Source organism: Lepidochelys kempii, chromosome 3, assembly GCF_965140285.1.
Source record: "Lepidochelys kempii isolate rLepKem1 chromosome 3, rLepKem1.hap1, whole genome shotgun sequence".
Classification (NCBI taxonomy): Eukaryota; Metazoa; Chordata; order Testudines; family Cheloniidae; genus Lepidochelys; species Lepidochelys kempii.
This window is the reverse complement of record NC_136382.1, coordinates 7181864-7203916: the sequence shown is the minus strand read 5'-3', so window position 1 is coordinate 7203916 and position 22053 is coordinate 7181864. Positions and strand designations below refer to the sequence as shown.

At 52.8% G+C, this 22053-nt stretch overlaps 1 protein-coding gene across 6 annotated transcripts in view; it reads left to right on the top strand.

Moving 5' to 3' along the window:
• EFR3B (EFR3 homolog B) overlaps positions 1-22053 on the top strand; it is a 151838-nt gene that overhangs the window by 21404 nt on the left and 108381 nt on the right. For 3 of the 6 annotated variants that reach the window (XM_073335564.2, XM_073335560.2, XM_073335559.2), the window contains exon 1: positions 192-792. The exons of 1 other annotated variant lie outside the window; for it this stretch is intronic. In XM_073335564.2, the coding sequence (XP_073191665.1) occupies positions 753-792 (40 nt within the window). In that variant the 5' untranslated portion in view covers positions 192-752. Of the gene's footprint in view, positions 1-191; positions 793-11320; positions 11549-14086; positions 14104-22053 lie in introns of those variants that run through there. 2 more of the 6 variants (XM_073335562.2, XM_073335566.2) reach the window with 2 other exon arrangements.

Sequence of the window (22053 nt, the reverse complement as noted above, 5' to 3'; positions counted from 1 at the left end):
CCAAGGGCCTTTACGGTGTCTCAGCTTTGGCCCCATCGGAAGAGCTTGGCTGGCTGTAGCCAGGTGTGCGGTGCTGACAAACAGGGGCCGTTCCGCTCGAGCGTTCCCAGCGGAATTTTAATGGCACCTTTAACCAATGAAACCTCCACCGGCTTCTCTCTGTCCTTGGGGAGGAATTGGAATGTGGTTAGAAGGGAGGTTAGAAGAAGGATTTAGGGAGACAAATGGAGAGGAGATGGGAAGGGGAAGGAGAAGCCACAGAAAGTAGCTGGTAATTGTATACTGATGCCTTTCATAGCGTGAGGCAAGGCGAAATGAACGGCTCTGGGAGAGATCAAAAGAAAGTACAGAGAGAGCAAGAGAGAGAGAGAGAGAGAGAAAGAGCAAGTGAATGAGCCAGGGAGAGGGATGGATTCCTGATGAGCCAGAATTAGAGGGTTACAGAATCAGCTGAGAGGCAGCTGAAGAAATAAACAGTGGCTCTGGGAGGCAGGGAGCAAACAGACAGGCAGGAGGAGGGGGGGAAAAGCCAGAATAACAGGAGCCTTAAAGCCGAGAGCTGGGAAATTAGAGCAGTCAGGGGTGACTGTTTTTGCACAGGAGGCAAATTGGGATTTTTGCGGGGAGGCAGAGATTTGTGCGGGTGCAGTTTGCAGTGAGAGTCCTGGTCTCTGTGAAGGCAGGAGACGCAGCTCCTTCTCCTGCAGCTCTCTGCCCCAGCTGAAGGAGCATCCCCACACTGAAGTTGCCTGATGGATTGCAGAGCTGCTGTGGACCATCACGTTTGCAATGGTAATGTATTGTCTGGGCGCAGGGGAACACATGGGAGACAGGCTGGAAGTCAGGAGAGGAAGGATGGGCTGGTGGCTCAGGCTTCAGCCTGGGAGAACGGGGTTCTGTTCCTGGCTCTGCTGCAGACTCTCTGTGTGATCCCAGACAAGTCACCTAGGGGAGGGTTACTCTTAAAAAGCTGGTTTCAGAGTAGGAGCCATGTTAATCTGTATCCGCAAAAAGGAAAGGAGGACTTGTGGCACCTTAGAGACTAACCCATTTATTTGAGCATAAGCTTTTGTGAGCTACAGCTCACTGCATCCGATGAAGCTGTAGCCCACGGACGCTCATGCTCAAATAAATGGGTCAGTCTCTAAGGTGCCACAAGTCCTCCTTTCCTTTTTACTTAAAAAGCTGTGCTGGAGCAGCTTTGTGGGGGAGCTTTTCCCATCCACACAGTGAATCCACCTCTGCCAGAGGTAGTGACTGGGAGAAGCTCTTCTGTCCGCAGTGGGGGGTAGGTTGGTGTATCTGCATCACTCAGGGGTGTGGATTTTTCACACCCCTGGGCGACGTAGTTATACTGATGTAAGTTTGTAGTGTAGACCTGAATCCAGTCTCTCTGTGCCTCAGTTTCCCATCTCTAAAATGGGAACAATAATCTCTCCTTTCTTTCACCCTTTGTCTTGTTTGTTTCGATCGTAAACTCTTCAGGGCAGGGGCTCGCGCTGAATGAAATGGCTGTGACTCCAACTTCCCTCTCCCAACCTGGCTTAACCCCAGAAGGAACAAACAAGATTTTCCATTGTTTCATGTCACCTTCTGCTGAATGGAGGGTAGGTTTATTAAGTGCTGAGGGAAGGTCTGACCCTGGAGCACGTGTGAGTGGCTATCTCCAGAGAAATGAAAGTGGTGTCTAATTTTAGTTTCGGTTTGGCAGCAGTGGCAGCTGTGTCAGGAAGCCTGGCTTCCTCCATGTGGCGTTGCAGGATTGAGCGTCCCACGGACTAGGTGGTTTGTATGCGGTTCACAAGCGGTGGCCGAATACTAGAATGGGTGCAGGCCACTGGATCTCAGACATCCGTGTTTGCAAAAAGAACAGGAGTCCTTGTGGCACCTTGGAGACTAACACATTTATTAGAGCATAAGCTTTTGTGGGCTACAGCCCACTTCATTGGATGCATAGAATGGAACATATAGTAAAAAGATAGATATATACATACATACAGAGAAGTTGGAAGTTTCCATACAAACTGTAAGAGGCTAATTAGTTAAGATGATCTATTATCAGCAGGAGAAAACACCTTTTGTCGTGATAATCAAGATGGCCATTTAGACAGTTGGCAAGAAGGTGTGAGGATACTTTAACTTAGGGAAATGGATTCAATATGTGTAATGACCCAGCCACTCCCGGTCTCTATTCAAACCCAGTGTGTCATGGCAGACGCTATGTGGAAGCCCCCATGATAGAGCCCTTTCAGATTCCCCTCCCTGATTTGTGTTTTAACAAGCGAGCGTCTTCTTACAGGTTTGAATGCGGTTTCAAACGCTTTCCAGGGTTGGGATTGGGGTACCCCTCTGCAGTAGCAGAAATGGGTTTGCCTGCTACTGCCCTCTGCGGGGCAGAATGTCCGAAGGGCTTGTGTGTTCGCATGGCAGAGCAGTCTCTCTAGTTCACCAGGCAGCCGCCTGGGGCTTTGAGCTGTAGGATGGGAGTTCAATCTCTGAGGCTTGTAAATATCCTTTAGGCCACCAGCTGTTCTTGTGTATTAAGAGGCATTATGTCTAAGGGCAGGAAGATGATGAGACCCTGTCAATGTCAACAATGGAGAGGACTTATTCAGTGCGATCCATGATTTTATGGCAGACATTGACCCCCTACTGACAAGGCAGCATGGAGGCCAGGTTCCACATGGCCCCAAAGCGAGCACTAGTCATTCTGATTTGCCTTATGTAGGATGCAGGTCTCCATGCTGATCGGTCACACCCACTGAGGTCAGTGGAGTTCCTCGGCATGTACGGGGGAGTCACAGTTTCAACATCAGGCCCACAGAGTGGAAGGGAGCTGGTTAGGGACATTAAGCAAGTGGGTGGGAAGGCCTGAAACTGACCAGCTCCACCTTCCTTTAAATGTAATGTCCTGTGGTGAGAGGAGATGGGAAATGAGGGACAGGCAAGAAAACCATCACTTGATGGGGCAGAGCTGCACAGGGGGAAGGGTGTAATCGTACAGCCTGGTGTGTTAGAATACATGCATGCGGCAGCTGGATAAGCAATACAAAGGAGCCGCAGACTTTAGGGCAGGGATGTGAGGGCACTGGAAGGACTGCAAAAGTGTGTGTGGGGGGACTGTGGGGGGAAAGCAACCAAAATGGGCCAAATGTGGGTGGTGCTGAGACCCCACGTGCCAAGTCACAACACCACACACTCCCAGCTGCCCCTCCGTCATCACAGCAGGGAAGGGGTTCTGCCATTGCATCACCCAGCTCTGGTCAGGGGACAAGGGGGAGCTGGGCCCCCTGGATCCCTCCTCCTTGCGCCCCTGCCAAGTTCAGGGCCTCAGAAGTGTGTGAAAGGGGCGGTGGTTGTTTGGTGCCATCCCCCATCTCCGGCGCCTGTGCCGGGATGCCAAAGAGCGCCCTAGAGGGATGGCACGAAACAAAGTGGCTATTGGCTTGCAATTTGATGTGGCAGCTGAGAAAGTTAATGTGACTTTGGGCTTCATACATGGCTGTGTCCATATTAGCATTGTATGGACCTGTAATTCTCAATGGGCGCAGTTCCACGTACAGTATCAATGGCAGGCCCTGTCATGTAGCTGGGGAGTAAGGCTCACCATGGTAAAAACACTTGAGCCTTAACTACCCTAGAACGTCTGCTACTGTTATTATAGGTGGAGCTGAACCTGCTGGGGAATTATAGCGGAGACCAGGCCACTAGAGGCTGATGATGTGGAGCAGGGACAGGATCCTTTCCTTTGTGGCCCTGGTGGGACTGCAGCTGGATCACTGCAGTCCGTTCTGGGCATTTCAGTGCAAGACAGACGATGCTTTGTCGATTTCACACAAGAGAAACATGGGGCTAGATCAGTGCTACTCAGACCTCAGTGGAGCAGGAGTCAAATTAGCCATCAGCACGACCCAAAAGAGCCACAGGAGTGGGAATTCATTGTTTCACTCAGTAGAGTACTATATTCCCGAGCCTCTGTTTGCCCGAAGCTGGGAATGGACGACAGGGAATGGGTCACTTGATGATGACCTGTTCTGTTCATTCCCTCTGGGGCACCTGGCATTGGCCACTGTTGGAAGACAGGCTACTGGGCTGGATGGGCCTATGGTCTGACCCAGTATGGCCGTTCTTATATATTTGTATTTAAACAGTATAGTAGGAGGAATATTTAGTTAATTTATATATTAATTAATTAATATTTAGTTTAGATATATAAATAAAATAATACTTGGTCAGTTATTTTGCTGTGAGAATTATATATATTTAATTACTCTGTGTGTGTGTGTGTATATATATATATAAAATTTTCACAGCAAAATGACTGACCAGGTATTATTCTTTTATCAACTACAATTGGTTAATAACAAAGTAAAAGCCTCCTGATCGGCTAATAACTTAGACGGGTTAATAATTAAATCGCACTATGTTTTAATATCATGTGCTGCAAAGAGCTGCAGGAGATGCATTAAAGAGCTGCTTGCGGCTCCCGAGCCTCAGTCTGAGTGTCACTGGGCTAGAGGGACAGACAGGCTTGGGAAAGATTAAAAGAACTGGACACTTTGGAGAAGTGATGGCCAAGTGCGGGAGAAGGGAGGAAGGATGATGACCAATTTACAAACCAACTGTAGCGAGCAGCGGATGCGGTGTTGTTGTCACTGTGTCGGGGCCCAGGATAGTAGAGAGACAAGGTGAGGGAGGGAATATCTTTCATTGGACCATCTTCTGTTGGTGAGAGAGACGACCGTTCAAGCCACACAAAGCTGCTTTCCAGGTGGGTCCCTGTGTAACTGGCAGCATCCAAAGCATTAACGATGAGTTAAAACTGGGGGAACACGGCTCTGTAGGCTCATCAAAGAAAATGCGCGATAAACAATCTAGAAGGGGATAGCCCAGCACTTAATTTACTGGAACCGGCCTCTCTTAATTCGAGAAGTAGTTCTTTACGAATCCTGGCTGGGTGACAAAACGTATCAAAGGGCAAGATGTGCTGAAGTATCAGAAAAGAGCAGGCCCATAAATCAGCGGGCAGTGGGTGCTGCTTTGCAAACAGCCTCCCTGCAGCACTCTTCATGCCAAGTCTGTTGGTGATCAGAAATTCTGCCACTGCAAAGTCTTTGTATCCAGTGGTTCCATACGGCTGATTGCTCCCTGGACCCAAGCAGTTTCATGAGCCTTGCGCTGATGCAATGAGAAGTTGATGTCTGAGACACCTCCCTGCCCTGCCCTTTCCAACCAGTACCCTCTCAAAGTTAGCATTGCAAACCCCAGTGGGGAGCATGCCCTCCCCAGCCAGTGTCCAGAGGCGGGAGCGAGGAGTCCTGGCTCTGCCAAAGACCTGCTGTCTGGGGTACGTCACATCCCCTCTCGTGCTGCGTTTCCCCCTGTGGAATATTGATGCCTCTTTGGTAAAGTGCTATGAGATCTATAGATAAATGTCAGGTTTCAGAGTAACAGCCGTGTTAGTCTGTATTCGCAAAAAGAAAAGGAGTACTTGTGGCACCTTAGAGACTAACCAATTTATTTGAGCATAAGCTTTCGTGAAGGTGCGAGAAGAGCTATGGATTCCCATGACTAATCAGAGCTCCTTATGTTTTTTGTGGTCTACTAACAGCCGGATGCCCAGATTTTGACCAGCTGCATCGTGGCACTTGGTGATTAGCACATGAGAAGAGCCTAATATCACGAACCTGCCCTGACACCATGAGCAGGGGGCAAAATAGGGAGCAAGGAGCCATGGCTGGGGTATTCTTCAGCCCTGCAAAGCCTCATGGGGTTATTGAAGCATGGGCACAATTTAGGGCAGCCCTAAGGCCAGAGGCCTCATCAGCCCTACTCTCCTGAATAAGGAAGACGCAGAGCTCTGGCCCTGCAGTGGTGCAAGGATGAATCAGGCCTAAAGAAGAGTTTGATCTGGCTCCTGAAATGAATGAGGACCCAGTGGGGTGACATGCTCCCTGTGGGTGGCAGGGCTGGTAGGACATGATTCACCTCTTCCTGTTTTCTGGGTGTCAGTTTCTTAGCTTCATGTTTGGAAGCACAGAGCATTCCTGTTGGTGCTTCCTCGGGGTAGCTCCCCCCCCGCCCACTGTGTGCTAGGCGTGAGGAACAAGCGGTCCTTGGGAGGGAGGGATCTGAGTTGGGCATTGGGTGGTCTGTCTGCGTTCAGTGCTGCTGCGGGCACAAGTCGAGATTTCCCTCCCCTGGCCAGGCTTTGCCTGCAGAGCGCTTCCAAAGGCAGATGGCTTCTGTGCCACCTTTGGGCTGTCATGGTGGCTACAGATTCTGCCCCAGAGCCCGTTCCCAGTGGAGTGCAATGGGGGCTGCACCATTAGAAGTGCAGTCAAGACTTTAGTCTAAAGTCCTTTCTCCCCATCTAGTAGCTGCAGTCCTGAAGGGAATTAAAGCTCCATATGGTGCCTCTCAAAACAGGCAGCAGGGCAGAGGACGTGGCAGGATTAGATCCAAGCTCCCTGGCTGAAGGTATTTGTCTGCCGTTTGTCTCTCGACTTCTCAGCTCGGGAGGCTGGTTAGATCCCCGTTGCTGCTCAGTGTTCAAGTGGCAGTGACATTCATCTCGGGCCAGGAGGCTGCAGCCTTTCCTTTCAGATGTGGATGGTGGGAGAGTTCCCCAAAGGGCTAGGTCTCCCATTACTGACCTGGCCTGGCTCAACGTAGCCGATTAGGTGTGACCGAAATGCCACCGGAAGGATAGAGCTTGCATTTGCCTCTCGGGCTACGGAGCCAATACCCAGGCGTAATACAATGTAAACTCAGTGGTTGCATAATGATTATTTAATATTTACATGACCACAGTGCCTCCCTTAGAGGTCCCCATCAGGATCACTGGGAATTGTGTCTAGGGCTGTGCAAACATATACGAACACATGGCCCCTGCCCCAAAGAGCTTACAGTCTCAGAAGACAATTGACATATGAAGGGCGCGGGAAAGAAGCCAGATAATTTGCTACAACTTTTATATTAAAAAAAATGTCAAGTGTCCCCCATCTGCGCCTTACGATAACCAGCGTTTGATGCATTGGGTGACAGAGCAGCAGCCGCCAGCCCCCATCTGTGCACACATTACATATGTCCTGGCCTGTCCTAGAACCTCCATCGCGCTTGCCACCAAATCATCAGCCCTCCCCGTCGCACCAACTGTGAACGATCCCCCTGCACTCAGTGGGTTACAGGGACTGGTTCTGCGTGAGGAGTGTGGCCCTGTCTTTCCGTTGGTAGCGCTGGCGATGCTTGGAGAGGGTCGCTCATTGAGGGTAGGGAGCCACAGAGACCAAACCCTGTCGTGCACTCTCCAGCAGGGAGCAATCCACTAGCCCCTGAGTGATGTGTTGATGTCGCCACTAGTTACTGGCCATTCAGCTGCACGGGAAGCAGGGCTAGATGCATGTGGCCCAGAGCCAAGATTCATTCACTTTCCCTGTGTGAGTCCCACTGGCAGCTCCTGGGCCCTTCTCTGGGAAGGGTGCTGCTGAGAACTCTGGCTTGCTGGATCCACGTCCTACCTGATGAGGATCGCCAATGCCTGCTCGGGTTTCACTTCTCCTGAGGACAGAGGGTAAATCAGTGCAGAGAACTATTATCAATGGTATGTCTGTGGGGCCTTTGTTAGCTATGGCCAACTCAAGTCATCACGGGGAGTAAGTGTGGCCTAGTTGGGAGAGCAGTGGATGTGGGAGCCAGGATCTGCCAATACCTTGCTGGGCAAGTCATGTGGCCTCTCTCGGCCTCAGTTTCCCCATCTTGCTTCTCTCAGAGTGGAAGCTTCATTGGATTTCTTTTGCACCAGAGGGAGGTCCAGTCAGGAACCCCAGACCCAAATGCCTTCCAGCTTTGCTGATCTGGATTCCAATTCCCCTCGCATAACCGTTTGGGTCCATCTCTACTGAGTTCTCTCTCCATCCTCTTCCCCCTCCCCGACCTAGTCATCTTCAAGCATGCGCCCTCTAGGGACCTTATTTTCATTGGGTCATTGTGCTTCTTCCTGACATGCCAAGTGCAAGCTGAGTGTCTTCTGCTGACTCTCCACACAAGGGAGAGCTTCACTGTCTAATGCTATAGAATTTCAGTCGTTTCTAGAATCTAGGCCTGTTTGTTGGTTTGAAATACAGCACACCTGTATCTGTCTTCATTTGTTAACTCCCTCTCCTTGCCCCTTTTGCGCCGGCCTCTCCTGTCACCTGAACAGTGTTTTTGGAAACCTGTGCCACTCCCACTCCGCCGAACATTTAAAAATAGCCAGGTGTGATGCACAGATGGGCATGATATCTTTTGCTGTCCCTGCAGCTCGCTAGCCAACCTGGCTCCCAGAGCTGAGCTGCTGCAGACGTCATCTGTGATACTGCTGTGCAGGGCACAAAGATCTCTCGGCTGGATACGCAGTTGAAGCTCTTGTTGATGCGGGTTTTTTGGGCTGGGAGGCAGAGGTGGGGAATTCAGTTCTAGACAAAAACACAAGGGATAATGTGGGGAGGGATAGGGAGGGATGTAATAATCAGTGTTTTCCAGATTGGAGAAAGGATTTTTCAAACGTCCACATGGCTTATTGCCAGCAACAGAGAGTAATGAGACTAATACTGAGTACCAAGGCCTGGATTTGGAAAAGAACGTAGCTCCCATTTAGATACCTATGTAAATGGCAGGATTTTCAGACAGACTCAGGGATAATCCCCTCTGGAAGAGAGTGGCCTCCCCAGATGTTTAACTTGTTGTTGCTGAGGGGAGCAAATGGGAAGATGGGGACGTGTGACTCTCTGGTCTAGCTCTTCTCAGCCAATCTGCCACAGTGGGTCATGGGTAGCCAGACCTAATAGTCAGAGCCAGAGTCTGCAGTTTGCAAGGGAGGTGTCCAGAGTCAGCTGAGTCAGGATACTGGGAGGTCAGAGGCAGGAGACAAAGGGGAGATCAGAACCACTAGTCAGGAAGCAAGGTCAGAGGCAGGAGGCAAACTGGAGTTCGGGAACCACAAGTCAGATGCCAGGAGTCAAGCCGGGTAGGGATGCCAGGATATCAAGCCAGGGAAATACAGAAGAGGGAGCACAAGGCACACTATCCAGACCAGGTTGGAGTCCAGTTAGTTCAGACAACTTCCTGCTCCTGCTGCTGGCTTAAGTAGGGCTAGTTGGCCAATCAGCTGATTTGGGACTCTGCCAATCAGGGCGGAGCCTCGCACTGGGGCTGGGCAGGGTCCCATGTAAGCTGCTGCCAGCCACCAGGTGGGTGGAGGGTTGAAACATGGCTGCTGCCATAAACATTGTGGGCCTGGACTAAGACCCATATGGGTCATGATGGAAGCTCCTCTTCTCACCAAGACACCCTTTGCCACAGGAAGTGCAGAGCCTTGTATGAGTGGGGAACTACTGGCCTAGGCTGCATGGAGAGGGAGGGAGAAGATATCATGAATCAAGAGGAAAGAGTTCTTCTCAGATGATTACACCACTGTGCTAGGCTTTATTCTGCCTTACTCAATGCTGCTTGCTCAGTAATACAGAACCGAACGCCCCCAATCTCGTTTGATCTCGGAAGGCAATACTGAAGTTCCCAGCAGGGCGAGCTGCCTTCAGCGATGGAAAAATCTCTCTTACTAGCCATCCTTTCAGTAAGTCTCTGTTATGATTGCTGATAGGGGTACAGTACTATAAACGTGATTTTTTCAGAGGTGCTGAGCGCCCACAGCTCCTTGAAGGCTTCACCCGGGGCTGGGGGAACTCAGTAACTCAGATGTGTACAGGGCCTGATTGTCAATCTGCCTAGGTTCTTATATGGCCCCTACTTTCTGAGGACCTCACTGTCATTAATGGGTTTTATCCTCAGTACCTTGATGAGATAGGGAAACATCATCCCCATATGGGGGAACTTAGGCAGAGGGTAGATTAAGTGATTTACCTAAGGCCCCACAGGAAGTCTGTATCTGAGCCAGTAGCTGAACCCAGGTGTCCTGCGTCCTAGACTTATGCCCTGTCCATTAGATCATACTTCCTATGAATGCTAAGTATGGGTGTCCTTGACTTTGATATCCCAGGCCAGGAGTCCCAAGCCTTCTGGGGAAATGTGCCAGCTAAGTTTTGCCTGTACCAACCAGTGTCTGCCACCTCCTGTCTCGGTGCGTGTGCACTAACCTGTGACGGGGAGCTTGTGCTTGCCAGACTGTAATTCAGAGCAATCTCAGCTCCGTGCGACATGCTGAAGATCCAGCTTCACGTGGTGGTAAGGAGAGATCTTAAGTGTATTGATAACACATGTCTGGGAACCACTTGTGTAGCAGATGGTGCCCAGGACGTGGGCAATAGCAGTGACCAGGTTTTCAGGTGGCGAGGGGGACCCTCAGTAGGTGAAGGTCTGCTCAGCTGTTCTGGGGAAAGGCTACACCTACATTGCGGGAGGCAGCTGTCTCGCGTGGGAAAGGGGAATCCCATCTATCTGTCTCTTTCCAGAACAGAAAGTGGGGTATGTGTTTGGCTGACCCGGGGATCAGTTGCTAAGCTCTCAGAGGCTGTCACTGCCTGCTGGACAAATAACACTTTCTCCTGTTAAAGCCTGGCTTTGTTTCTTCTAGGGGTCGCTGGTTTATGGCCTGCCATGGACGTGAGAGATGGGAGCGGTGTCTTGCTTGTAGCAGAGTAAACACATAATGGGGAAGTAATGAGTGATTGATGGCCGCACAAGTCACAGAGCTCTGTAGTGTGGCCCATGGCTGCCATCATTTAAATACAGGGCCAGGGCTGGCACAGATTCCAGTCCCAGTGGGTGCTTGGACCAAGAGGGGGCATTGCAGACTGGGATCGGCAGTCTCCATCCCCCTGCTTGTAGGGACCACCATGGACAAGCTCCTCACAAACATCAGTTGAATTGATCCTCTCAGCATTGGCACTGTAGGAAGGATTATTGTGCCTATTTCAGGGATAGGAACTGAGGCCCATAGACACCTTAGGCCAGCTTTGCAAGTGCTCAGCCCACCCAGGCCCTGCTGGATTGTCAGACAGAAACCATCAGGCACCAGAAGGAGGAGCACTCTTGACAGGTGGAGCAGGGGGCAGGTGAAAAACCCGCAGTGAGCGACTTGCTCAAGGTCATGCAGGGATTGTGGGGGGAGCGCTGGGATTTGAACCCAGAGCTCCTGAGTCCCGGCTCTTCCTTCCCGGCTGGGCGCACCGAGGCAGTGGTGCGGGGACAGGGGCTCCATTTGATCCCCGACAGGTACAGCCCTGGGCTGGGCAAAGCTGGGAGAGCCGGAGGAGGAGCGGCTGCTCCGGTGTGATAGGGGGGCGAGCCCAGCCCCAGGGCGGAAGGGATTTGGTCTGGGCCCCTCTCCCTTTGTGTGCGGGACGCTCCAGGTGCCAGCAGCCCCGGGCGGGGCGGATCCGGATTAACAGCCCCTCCCGGGGGCGGCTCTCCCCGCTGCGGAATGAGCCTCACGCCGCCCCATTCATGCTGCTGCTTCCGCCCACCCCGCCGCTCTCCGGCCCGCCCGGCGGCTGAGAGGCAGAGCCGGCGGCGGCCGCTGCGGGGGCCCGAGGAGCCGGAGCCATGTACGGTGAGAGAACCGGGCGGCGGATCCGGGGCGCATCCCCGCCCCCCAGCCCTGGCGGGCTTTGCGCGGCTGCCCCCCACCCCGAGGCTGGAGCCCCGGGGCGGGGAGAGCCCCCTTCGGGGAGCCCCCTCGGGGGCCGGTCTCTCCGGAGCGGGGGAGCAGAGCGGCCCCGTGCGCCCCCGCTGCGCCCCGGGCTCTCTGCAAGCGCCGCGTCCGGCCCCGCGCGGCTCTCGGAGCCGGCGCAGCGGTCCGCAGGCTGCCCGGGACGGGGGATCGGGTCCCGGTGGGTGCGGGGGGGGGGGGGGGGGCGCAGCAGGGGATAAGGCAGCTCGGTTTGGCTGGGGGGGTTTCCCCCCGCCCCTGAGCTTGAGCGTCTGGCTCCGTCCCCAGCCACATTGCTGCTGCGTGTCCCCAGGGTGCTGGCGGGTCCAGCCCGGTCCCCCGCCTGCCTGGGCTGAACGGGGCGGTGGGAGCCCCGCGCTGGCTGGGCATCAGCGCCTGGCTCACGCCTGCCCCCCGCCGCGGCTGAGGAGGGAGGCCAGGCTGGGAGAGGGGAGGGAAACCCGCCGTGAGCCCCCCTCCTCCCCCCACCCTCCGGTCGCCCCCCCTCCCCCCACCCTCCGGTCGCTGGCTTCGCTGCGCGCTCTCCTTGCAGGGGCTGCTGCGGCGCCGATCGTGGGGCCGCTCTGGCTCGTGTAGACGCTTCTGGGGCGGCTGCGACCCCGGGCTGGCTGGGTTCCCTGCAGCGTGCGGGGCTGCCGGGCTTGGAACGGGCTAGTAGGGGGAAAATGCCCTGGGACGTGTTAGCCCGTAAGGGGGGGGGGTGGGCCCAGGGGAGCCGGAGGAAGGTCTTCGGCCGTCAGGTTCTGGTCCTGGGTGTGTGGCTGATTTGTGTGGTGGCCGTGAGCCAGTCGCTTTGCCTCTCCGTGCCTGTGTTTTTCTGTATAGGCATTAGGTGGTATGAGGTGATGTTTCCCCACCTCGCAGGGATGTTTGGGGCTTAATGTTTTTGTCCAGAAAAGAATCCTTGTCTGAGCTGTTTGGCTGAAACCTGCTGAAAAGGGCACGGTGGTGTCCTTGCGACCCTCGATTCTGGCCCCCGACCCTGGCTGTTGGCTGAGGACGGAGGAGCATGTGCCGGGCTTGGCAAGGCACCCTCTCCCTCTGCTTTCTTGGTTATGGCGCAGTGACAGGAAGGGGGTCTGCCGTCAGCGCCAGCCCAACTGGGGTAGGATTCCAGCTCCATCTCTCCAGAGGCCTGCTTGGTTCCTCGGAGGAACCGCACCAGCGGGTGGAAACAGACTGGGTGAAGCTGCTTGCTAATTTGCAGAAGCTCTCGCAGCATTTCTAAATCCTCAGCTCTGCACCTGCCCCGGGATGCCCTAAAGCTCTGAGTCCTCCAAGAGCATCAGCTGGTCATGCAGGTCTCCCACCCACAGGAGTGGCTGTTCGAGGGGCTGGGGTCTTGTTTGATGTTGGGATAGTCCCTCCCCACCTCCTCCCCGGGCCTGGGCACGGGGTCCAGACTGGGATCTGAACTCCGCAGCTTAGCTGCGGACTTATTTTCCCAGGAGCTTATAAGGGGGCACTTAACTCTAGACTGGAGACCTAGAGCAGCCATCGCTGTGGCCGGGAGCAGAGCACCCATGACCCCACTGGAGTCCCGGAGCTGCTAGTGCCCAGCACCTCTGGAAAAACCAGACCCAAAGGGTTAATTATGGGTATCAGGAGCCTTGGGGTCACAGAGGTTGAGGGTCTCCAAAATGTCACAGCTGACTCTACTGTATAAAATGCCATGTGGGACCTACCCCCTGCAGCTTGGGGACAGGGGGAAGGCCCAACTGGCAGTGCCATTTCATCTGTCTGATCTTAAAGGCCCCTGCTTCTAGGCTTGCTTGCCAAGCTTCCCTGTCCCATCCTATGACCCCTCCCTCTGAGATGGCACCATTGGCCAAGGCAGCGGTGCCGCCTGCCATCTCGGCTCTTCAGTTCTGGAGGAAGCACTTAGCTCTTACCAGACACAGCCTGCCTTACGGTTAGTGCTGGGCTAATGCCTTCTGCCCCTCCCAAAGCACCTGCTCCAGACTACTCAGTGTGCTCTCCTGCCCCCACCCCCCTGCCAAGCAAGGACTGGTGGGAAAATTGCAGAGCACTGCAGGACACACAAGGAAATTCTTCCGCACAATTCCCCAGATGTCACCACTTAAACTCCAGCCTGGAAGAGCACTGGAAACCAATTTCCTAGCTGTTGCATGTCCCTGTTGGCTGGAAGCGATCCAGGCCTGTAAATCTGTAAAGTGCTGTGGGATCCTTCTGGATGAAAGTCGCCTTAGAAATGCAAGGGATTATTGGTGTCTCTTTAATCATTTTACTCTCTCTTGGGCTCTAGCAAGGATTAGATATTTAATGCCAGGTGATTTTTTTTTTTTCCCTTTGTTCAGGCACAGGACTACGCTTTTACCATAATAGGGGCTGGCAGGGAATTGTCCCCCAGTGACCTTGGTGGTTTCCCTTTGCTCTTTTCTGCAGTGCTGAGCAGAGATGGTCGTAAGGATCAGGTGGGCATTCTCGTCCTGCTGTCATGAGGGCCGAAGTGACTGTCCTGCCTCCGATGATCTTGAAGGGTTGAGACACCAGGCATGGCTAGTGCTGAGTCACTCCGAGCAGGGTTCGCTAGTCCTCTTCCTTCTGCTCTGATTCCCAGATGCTGCGCTTACCCTCCGTTGTTAGACTCCGAGCTGCATGGTGGCTCCTCACCCATCTAGGCCCGTCCGCGCTGCTGGGCTGGCTGCAGTTGCAAATGCTTGAGGCAGGAGGCATGGACGTTTGGCTGCTCTGTATTCAGGAGCCTTTTACAGCCTCCCATGAGATCGCAACAGCCGGCCGTAGATCCTGGCTGTGCGTGGCCAGCGAGCAGCACCGATGCAGGAAGCAAGTCGAACGCAAACCAGCCTGCGGCCCAGGACTTCACCCGCAACGGGCATTCTCATCCCAGCAATGGCTGCCAGGACTTACGCTTCCAGGGCAGCAGTTCCCAGTGTTACCGGTGCTTTCTGCCCCAGGCTCTTTCTCCTTTGTATCCTGGTGCCAGCCCTCGGTGCACGAGCACCGTCTCCCACTGTGTGAGCTGTACCCTGCAGTGCGGCGTAGGTTGCTGCCAGTGCCGTCGGGCTGGGTTTTGGGGGAGTATCACCCTGTGATGCGTTAGATAATACGTCATAGGGGTTGCCAGGCACTGGGTCTGCACTCCAGTAAAATAACCCCATGGCACCAAGTCTCAAAGCCTGGGTTAATTGGTTCAAGCTCACGGTGCTTGGGCTGTGGGGCCAAAAAATGCAATGTAGACATTCAGGGTCAAGCTGGAGCCCGGGCTCTGACACTCACCCCCCCGCCCCCGTTGCGGGTTTCAGCTGTGGCCGGGCTGCGGGTCTTTTACTGCAGCGTAACGTGCCCTTAGTCTTCCAAACTGGGGAAGCTGGAACCTCTGCCGTAGAGAAGGGCGCAGCTCCGACTGCTGCATGAAACCCCCTCGTTCCCTTCACCAGCCCGTGGAACGTGTCTCCGCTCCTCCCCCACCGAAGTGGCGGGCCACGCAGCAAGCTGAGGAAATCGGCGAGACGCCAAGGACAGCAACGGAAATGGCAGAGCTGGTTTTCCGAACAGCGTTACCACAACGGCGCCGTGGGAACCGCGCCAACCTGCCGTGTTCTCGGTGCCTCTCGGCGAGTGACCTCCCAAGCCCAGCAGCGTGTGCCCCGTCGCTGGTGCCGTGCGACGCTCAGGCCGGCTCTGCCCCTAAAGCCTAGGTTGAGCTGCCGACGTCGCCCTGTGCGCTGCGGTGAGGTCGCGCTAACTTGTGCCGGAGCAGCAGCGGGGGGACAGAAGAACCCTTCCATCAGTCTTGCTACCGCCTCTCCAGGGGGGCGCTTGACGACAGCCGTGGGAAACCCCTTCCGTCGCTGTGGGAAGCGTCCACGCGGCTTGGCTGCCGCGGTGTAGATCTGCCCATCGAGGGCTAACGCGCAAGGAAATGACTTGTTTTAGTTGTGGCTGTAGGGCTGGACCGGCAGTCGGTGCCCAAAGGTCTTTCTCCTGTTGCCTTGGCAGTGAGGTCAGCTCCTCTTCTGGATGCGTGTCTCGCATTTCTGTAGGGAAGCAGAATGGCCTTTGGTTAAGGGCCGGGAGTCAGAAGTTCTGGCTTTTATTTCTGTCCTGTCATGGTCTGCATGCTGCACGTTTCCTGTGTGCCTTAAGAAAAGGAGGACTTGTGGCACCTTCGAGACTAACCAATTTATTTGAGCATAAGCTTTCGTGGGCTACAGCTCACTTCAGATGCATCCGATGAAGTGAGCTGTAGCTCACGAAAGCTCATGCTCAAATAAATTGGTTAGTCTCTAAGGTGCCACAAGTACTCCTTTTCTTTTTGCGAATACAGACTAACACGGCTGTTACTCTGAAACCTGTGTGCCTTGTAACTTACCCTGCCTTGTTTTCCCCTGGTCTCAAATGGAGAGAAGGCTAGTTACTGCCATGCAGCGGGGATGTGAGGCTTGATTCATCAATACTCGTAACGTGGGGAGGTGGAAAATGCTATAGAAGCGTAAGGGAAGGATTATTGTGAGAACAGCTCTGGTGTGAGGTGCTGGCTTGGGTGAGAAAATGTTTTTCACTCGTTCCTGTCCAAAAGTCCGTGAGGGTCGTTCTTCCCATTCCGTAAATGGAGAAACTGAGGCATGGAGGCTAAGGCCACATTTGCAAGGGCCCACTCATTTTGGGTGCCCATCTTGATTTTCAGAGGCTGCTGCACACCTGCAGTTCCAGCTGAAGTCGGTGGTTTCATGGCTCAAGTCAGACATCCAAAGTTAGTACATACTTTTGAAAACAGGGCCTTAAGTGACTTTCCCAAGGTCCCATATCTCACTGCTAGGATGCGGTGATCCCTGTGTGCCTTGCATAGCCCAGGCGAGGTGGGAGTCGATTGACAATTCAGGCTGCAGTGGAGATGGTCACAGGCTGTCAGGGTTGGACCTATCCTGCCTTACCATCTACCCTATTGCTCCCATCTATTTCTACTGTACCCATCACTGTGGTTTTTGATCACCGGCAGAAACTGCCGCCTCCCATGCGAGTGGAGCTGGAAAAAGACACGATCTCCTCTGAACCACAACAGCAACGGTGGAAAATCAGCCGCTTTGACCACCGCTGGAACAAGTGACTGCCATGTGGTGCGTCAGCACCCGCAGCCGAGAGCGAGTCATCGAGTCCTAGGCAGCAGGAATCTAACAACATGTTTTGCATTAACTCCAGAGCAGTGCATGGGGCTGGTTGGGTCAGCAGGTCAGGAAGAGGGGGAAGCAAAGTCTGACTTTATTTTCTAATGAGTTACTTTAGTGCTCTCGGAAGTGCGGACCTGATGGCCTGCTCTTCGATTCAGGCATGGGGCGGGCGGCAGCTGGGCTGGCTCCCCTGTAGAGCCCTCCATTGCATCTTGCTCCCACAAGGTAATTAACATACCTGCTATTCCTGTCTTATGCCATCTCCAGAGCGGAGGCCTTTGCTGTTCAGCTGGGTTGTGCCCTTACAAGACACTTGTTACGATACCTGAATCCACACACACTTCCCCTGGCTTTCAGCCCTCTTACAAATGCTTAACACATCATGGTTTCATCAATATGTTTGGGATGAACCCAGACTCAAGTTTTGAGCAAGCCTGGGCCAACTTACGTCTTCGCATTGAAACTGCAAAACTTAGGGGTTGCGGCCAAGTCCTGGGCATGTTTTGAATGAGAAACTCAAGGGATTTGAGCTCCTTAATGTGAAAAGAATAACTCCAATCATGGTTGTCATCAAGAGGATTTGAACCCTGGGCCTTCATTGCACTGAAGCACAGACTATCACTTGAGCTAAAGGAATAGTTCCCTTAGAGGGCAGCAGTAGAACACTATTTTCTTCTATGTGGAGTAGATAGTAGAGGTGGGAATGGAAACTAATTTTTGTGTGACTTACGTGAACTTCTGCTAACCAAGCTAGTTGAGTCCTGTGAGGCTACTAGACTTTTAACTGCTCCACATCGGTACTTACACTTATGGGTTGTTCCCTGTGTGATCAACACTGGCTTGTTAGGCTGGATGCCTAGGGTCTGATTATTTGCAGTATTCTCCAGGCTTTGGCCTGTCTCTGGCACCACCTGTCTGAGAATCTCACAGCACTTTGAGTACATCGTGAGCACGGATTTACAGCACCACGTGTGCGAAAGAGGTTTCATTATCCTCTTTTTACAAACAGGGAAATGGAAGCACAGAGTTTAGGTAATTTGCTCAGCGATGAGCAGGCAGGCTATGCTGTGCAGAACTGGGGAATAGACCCAAGATGTCCTACGACCCTGGTCTGGCCATTAACTTCTCCTCCAGGAGCAAGTTCAGGCTTGTATTCCTGTTCAGAGTTCTCGTGTCTGAACAGTTGTGTTCTCGTTCAGGGGTCTTTGTGCAGGCATCCAATAGCATCAGATGGTCCGTAATCAGGGCTGTGGTTTGGGCTCGGAGAACACTCTGTATATCAAAGAAGCAACATATTTATAGGAAGAGGCCTGCTCCTTTTATAAATCCAGACAATGTAGTAAGGACATACAATTAGAGGATCTTCTCCATCTGTTGGAGGATGTGCTGATGCATCAGTTTCTTGAAATATGAAAGCACAGTACACTTTGGAAAGTGCAAACAAGCTCTTTGGTGATGCTGGGAGCATGCAGCTACCAGAGAGCTATTGGGAAGGACACACTTGAGTTTGCTTTTGTTCTGGCTGATGTATCACAAGTGGATTGCATTGATCTGAGCCAGTGTCTTGCACGGGATCTACCGCAGCAGTTTTCTGAGGAATCACGCCGAGCCTTTGGTGGTTATTTCTGTAGTGTAGGCAGAGGCCCCCCAGTGTGGAACATGGCTGTGGCCCAGGGTTGTGAAGAGTTTTCTATTCCCTCTGTGAATAGAAAAAACTATGTAGTTACCAAGTTCAGGAACCATGGGTGAATCCAGGGAGATAACCGGACTCAAACATCATCTCATGTAGCCAGCATCCTTTTTCTTTCCTGACCCCACCGGGGGAGAGAATTTTAGCCGTGCAAACCCTGTGACCCTTGTAACATACCTCGTGCCCGCAAGTGCTCCCAGCTGTGAACGAGTGTTTAGCACCATTGCAATGGCATTTGCTGTGAGTGAGACTCCCCAGTGGGACCGCCTGCTCGGGGTCACTGTGCCATTGGGCAGTGCAAGTGTGGACAGAAAGCACTGCATTTCAGCTGCTTTGGTGCAATTGGTCCTCCCACAGTCCCCGTGTCGTGCCGTCGGTGACGTCTCTGCTCGCAGCGCTCTCGGGCAGAGGACAGATTTGATTCTTAAAACGTTTTACATAGAAGTGTTTGTGTGTCAGAGCTTGGGGGAAACAGAAATCCATGTTGCAACATAGTTGGACCCCATCCATGTTTAAACATTCCTTCCTACCCCTGGGGTGAGAACAGGGCATAAGGTGGCCGTGTTTTAGATCCTGTCCACATTAAACATGTCTCCACTAGCAGCTTCTGTTGGCCACAGGGTGCGGTTGTTGACAGTGGCTTGAATGCGAGCGTGGACAGGGCTAAGTACAGACTCTGACGGTGGAGACAAGGCTGTTGGGAATAGAACTGTGCTAGGTGCAGGCCTACGGAGACCTGTTGCTTGTGATTCTAAAAGGGGTTGCTGGACCGGTGGGGACAGGGATTTTTGGTTTGCATGAACTATGTGCAGAGCCGGCTGCAAAGCAGCAAAACTATTTCACAAAAGCATTTGAACTGTCAAAGCTGTTACCATTTTTGCAGGGTTCCAGCTGGCCCCAGTTGCAGTCTTTTGGGGGAAAAATCCATGATGGCAGTTTCTAAAAAGCGTTTTCTTACTGAAAATCAGATTGGGTTTTTTTTTTGGGGGGGTGGGGGCGTGAGAGTAAACAAAAAAGTATTGGGTACTTTTTTAAAATGTTTCATTTTTTTTTAAAATGGAGAAGATGGATGATGTTCTGGCTTTAGTTTTTGAGAAGGGCCTAGAACAGGGGTGGCCAACCTGTGGCCCCGGAGCCCCATGCGGCTCTTCAGACGTTAACATGCGGCTCCTTGTCCAGGCACCGACTCCGGGGCTGGAGCGACAGGCGCCAACTTTCCAATGGGCCGGGGGGTGCTCGCGGCTCGACCCCTCGGTCTGCCACAGGCCCTGCCCCCGCTCCACCCCTTCCTGCCCCCTCCCCTGAGCCTGCCGTGCCCTCGCGCCTTCCCCCTCCCTCCCAGAGCCTCCTGCACGCCACAAAACAGCTGACTGGGAGGTGCAGGGAGGGAGGGGAAGGCGCTGATCAGTGGGGCTGCCGGTGGGCAGGAGGCGCTGGGAGCGGGGTGGGGGGAGCTGATGCGGGGGCTGCTGACGTCTTACTGTGGCTCTTCGGCAATGCACACTGGTACATTCTGGCTCCTTCTCAGGCTCAGGTTGACCACCCCCGGTCTAGAACCTTTTCTGTGTGTGGAAAAGGGTGACCAGCTCCACAGCTGCTGTAGGTGGGTTAGCCTGCGCTGTAATCTGGCTACTGTGGCGTAGGTGAAGCTGTTAAGCCCTTTTTTCTGTACTGTATCTTTAAATTTCCAAGAGCTCAGCCTGTGTGCAGAGTCCAGCAGCCATGTGGTTCCTGCGCTCGTCGCAGCCTGCCACCGAGGAGGTGCACACGCTGTGCTCTCTCTCGTAGAGACTTAACTGGGGTTCCTTCTTGTTGTGGTTTCTTTTTAAATCTAAAATAAGTCATTTGAGGCTGAAAGTCTCTGCGGAAAAACATCCTAGCTACTGTGACCCTCGAGGGGGAAGGATAAACCCCTGTGCCCACTAGCCACGCTTGAGCCTTGCAATCTGTACCTGTATTTAGGATGCTGAGTCTTGCTCCTTTCAGAATAGGACCCTTAGACCATTGCTAGTATAGTCCTGATTCCAGTGTGGCCAGGGATCTGTTTGTACCTCCTAAGAGCACTGGGCTTTGCTTGGTCCATTCTGCGCAGGGATCAATCACCTGCAACTGCTTTGTCCCCGTTCCGACAGGACTTTTCAGTGTGGCTCCCCCGTTCCCAGCTCAGTCCAGCATTGCTGCCCCTGCTAGCTCAGTTGCATTTCCTGCCATTTAAGTGCTTTTCTTCCTTCTGCCATTTGTTGGGTAATGAAAAGCTTAAAGTCCGAAAACCACGCTCTTGGCTTTATGAATTTGCACCCCCAGTACGCCAGGCGCCTAATGAAATCCTGCATGGGTAGTTTACCTGGTGTACAAAGGACCAAGTCATCACCATATGATATTAATTAGGTAACCCAGCCATTATTTAATCTTTGTGTCCGTGTCAAAGCACCAGGCTGGGCGGTTAAGTGTAGAGAGTACCGGGCCAGATCTTTGGGTGTAAACTGGCATGACTTCACTGATGGATCTATGCTGATTTACACTAGCTGAGGATCCATCCTTTCGGACAGTGTTTCTCAACAGCTGGTCCCTGGACTGGCGCTGGTCCCTGAGATCTCCTTGACACAGGTTTGGAAGGCAGCAAGCCGATCCCTGGTGTCAAGAAGGTTGAGAGAAACTGCTATAGGAGATCAACCTCTAAAGCTGGATTTGTAAAGAGCAGCAAGTGGTTTAGGAGCACAGAACCCATTGATTTATATTAACGGGTCGATCCAGATTGGTGCAGCTCCAATGGAAGATGAGAGCTGTGGGTGCTCAATGCCTCTTTGAATCACGCCCTGAACGAGCTTCAAACCTGTCCCCAAGGAGCTCATGTTTGAGAGTTAATATCTCTTTAACTGGCTCCATCCGCATTGCGACCCTATTAAAAAGGGAAGGGGAAAATTAGATCTGGGCAAATCTGGGAAGGATTTGGGATTCAAGATCAGTTCTGAGCATCTGGTCTGTCGTATTAATTTAGATGGGCTATGTGGGCCCAAAGAGTCAGAGCTGTTAACGTGACTGTGAAAACTGTCCAACGTTAACGAGTATTAAACAAGGTTTGGGGTTTGGCATAAAGACCTCAGCCTGCTTAGCACCATGGCAAAAACACCATTAAACCTCCTTTTCGCCTTTTATTACAGATACAGAAAAGAAGGCAAAACAGTTTAAATGTCAGGTATTAAATAAAGAGACAAGGTGGGGGAGGAAATATTTTTTTCACCAGCAGAAGTTGGTCCAATAAAAGATATTTCCTCACCCACCTTGTCTCTCTCATAGCCTGGTGCCAACAGTGCTACAAACTTTGCAAACAAGGGTTCAGTAAGGCTTTCATTTTACCATCCCTTTCCCGTCAGATGAAGAGAAGTTTTAGAAGGAAAATCCCGCCCCCTCCCATCTGACAGTCTCTTTGGTGAATTAAAGATGGTCATGAACTGTCCTCTGGGGTGGGGGGGAAGAGCAGAAGTTTAGTTGAGACAGGCTGGAGCTGTGGTCATTGCTGCTGTTAACGTCCGATCCATTTC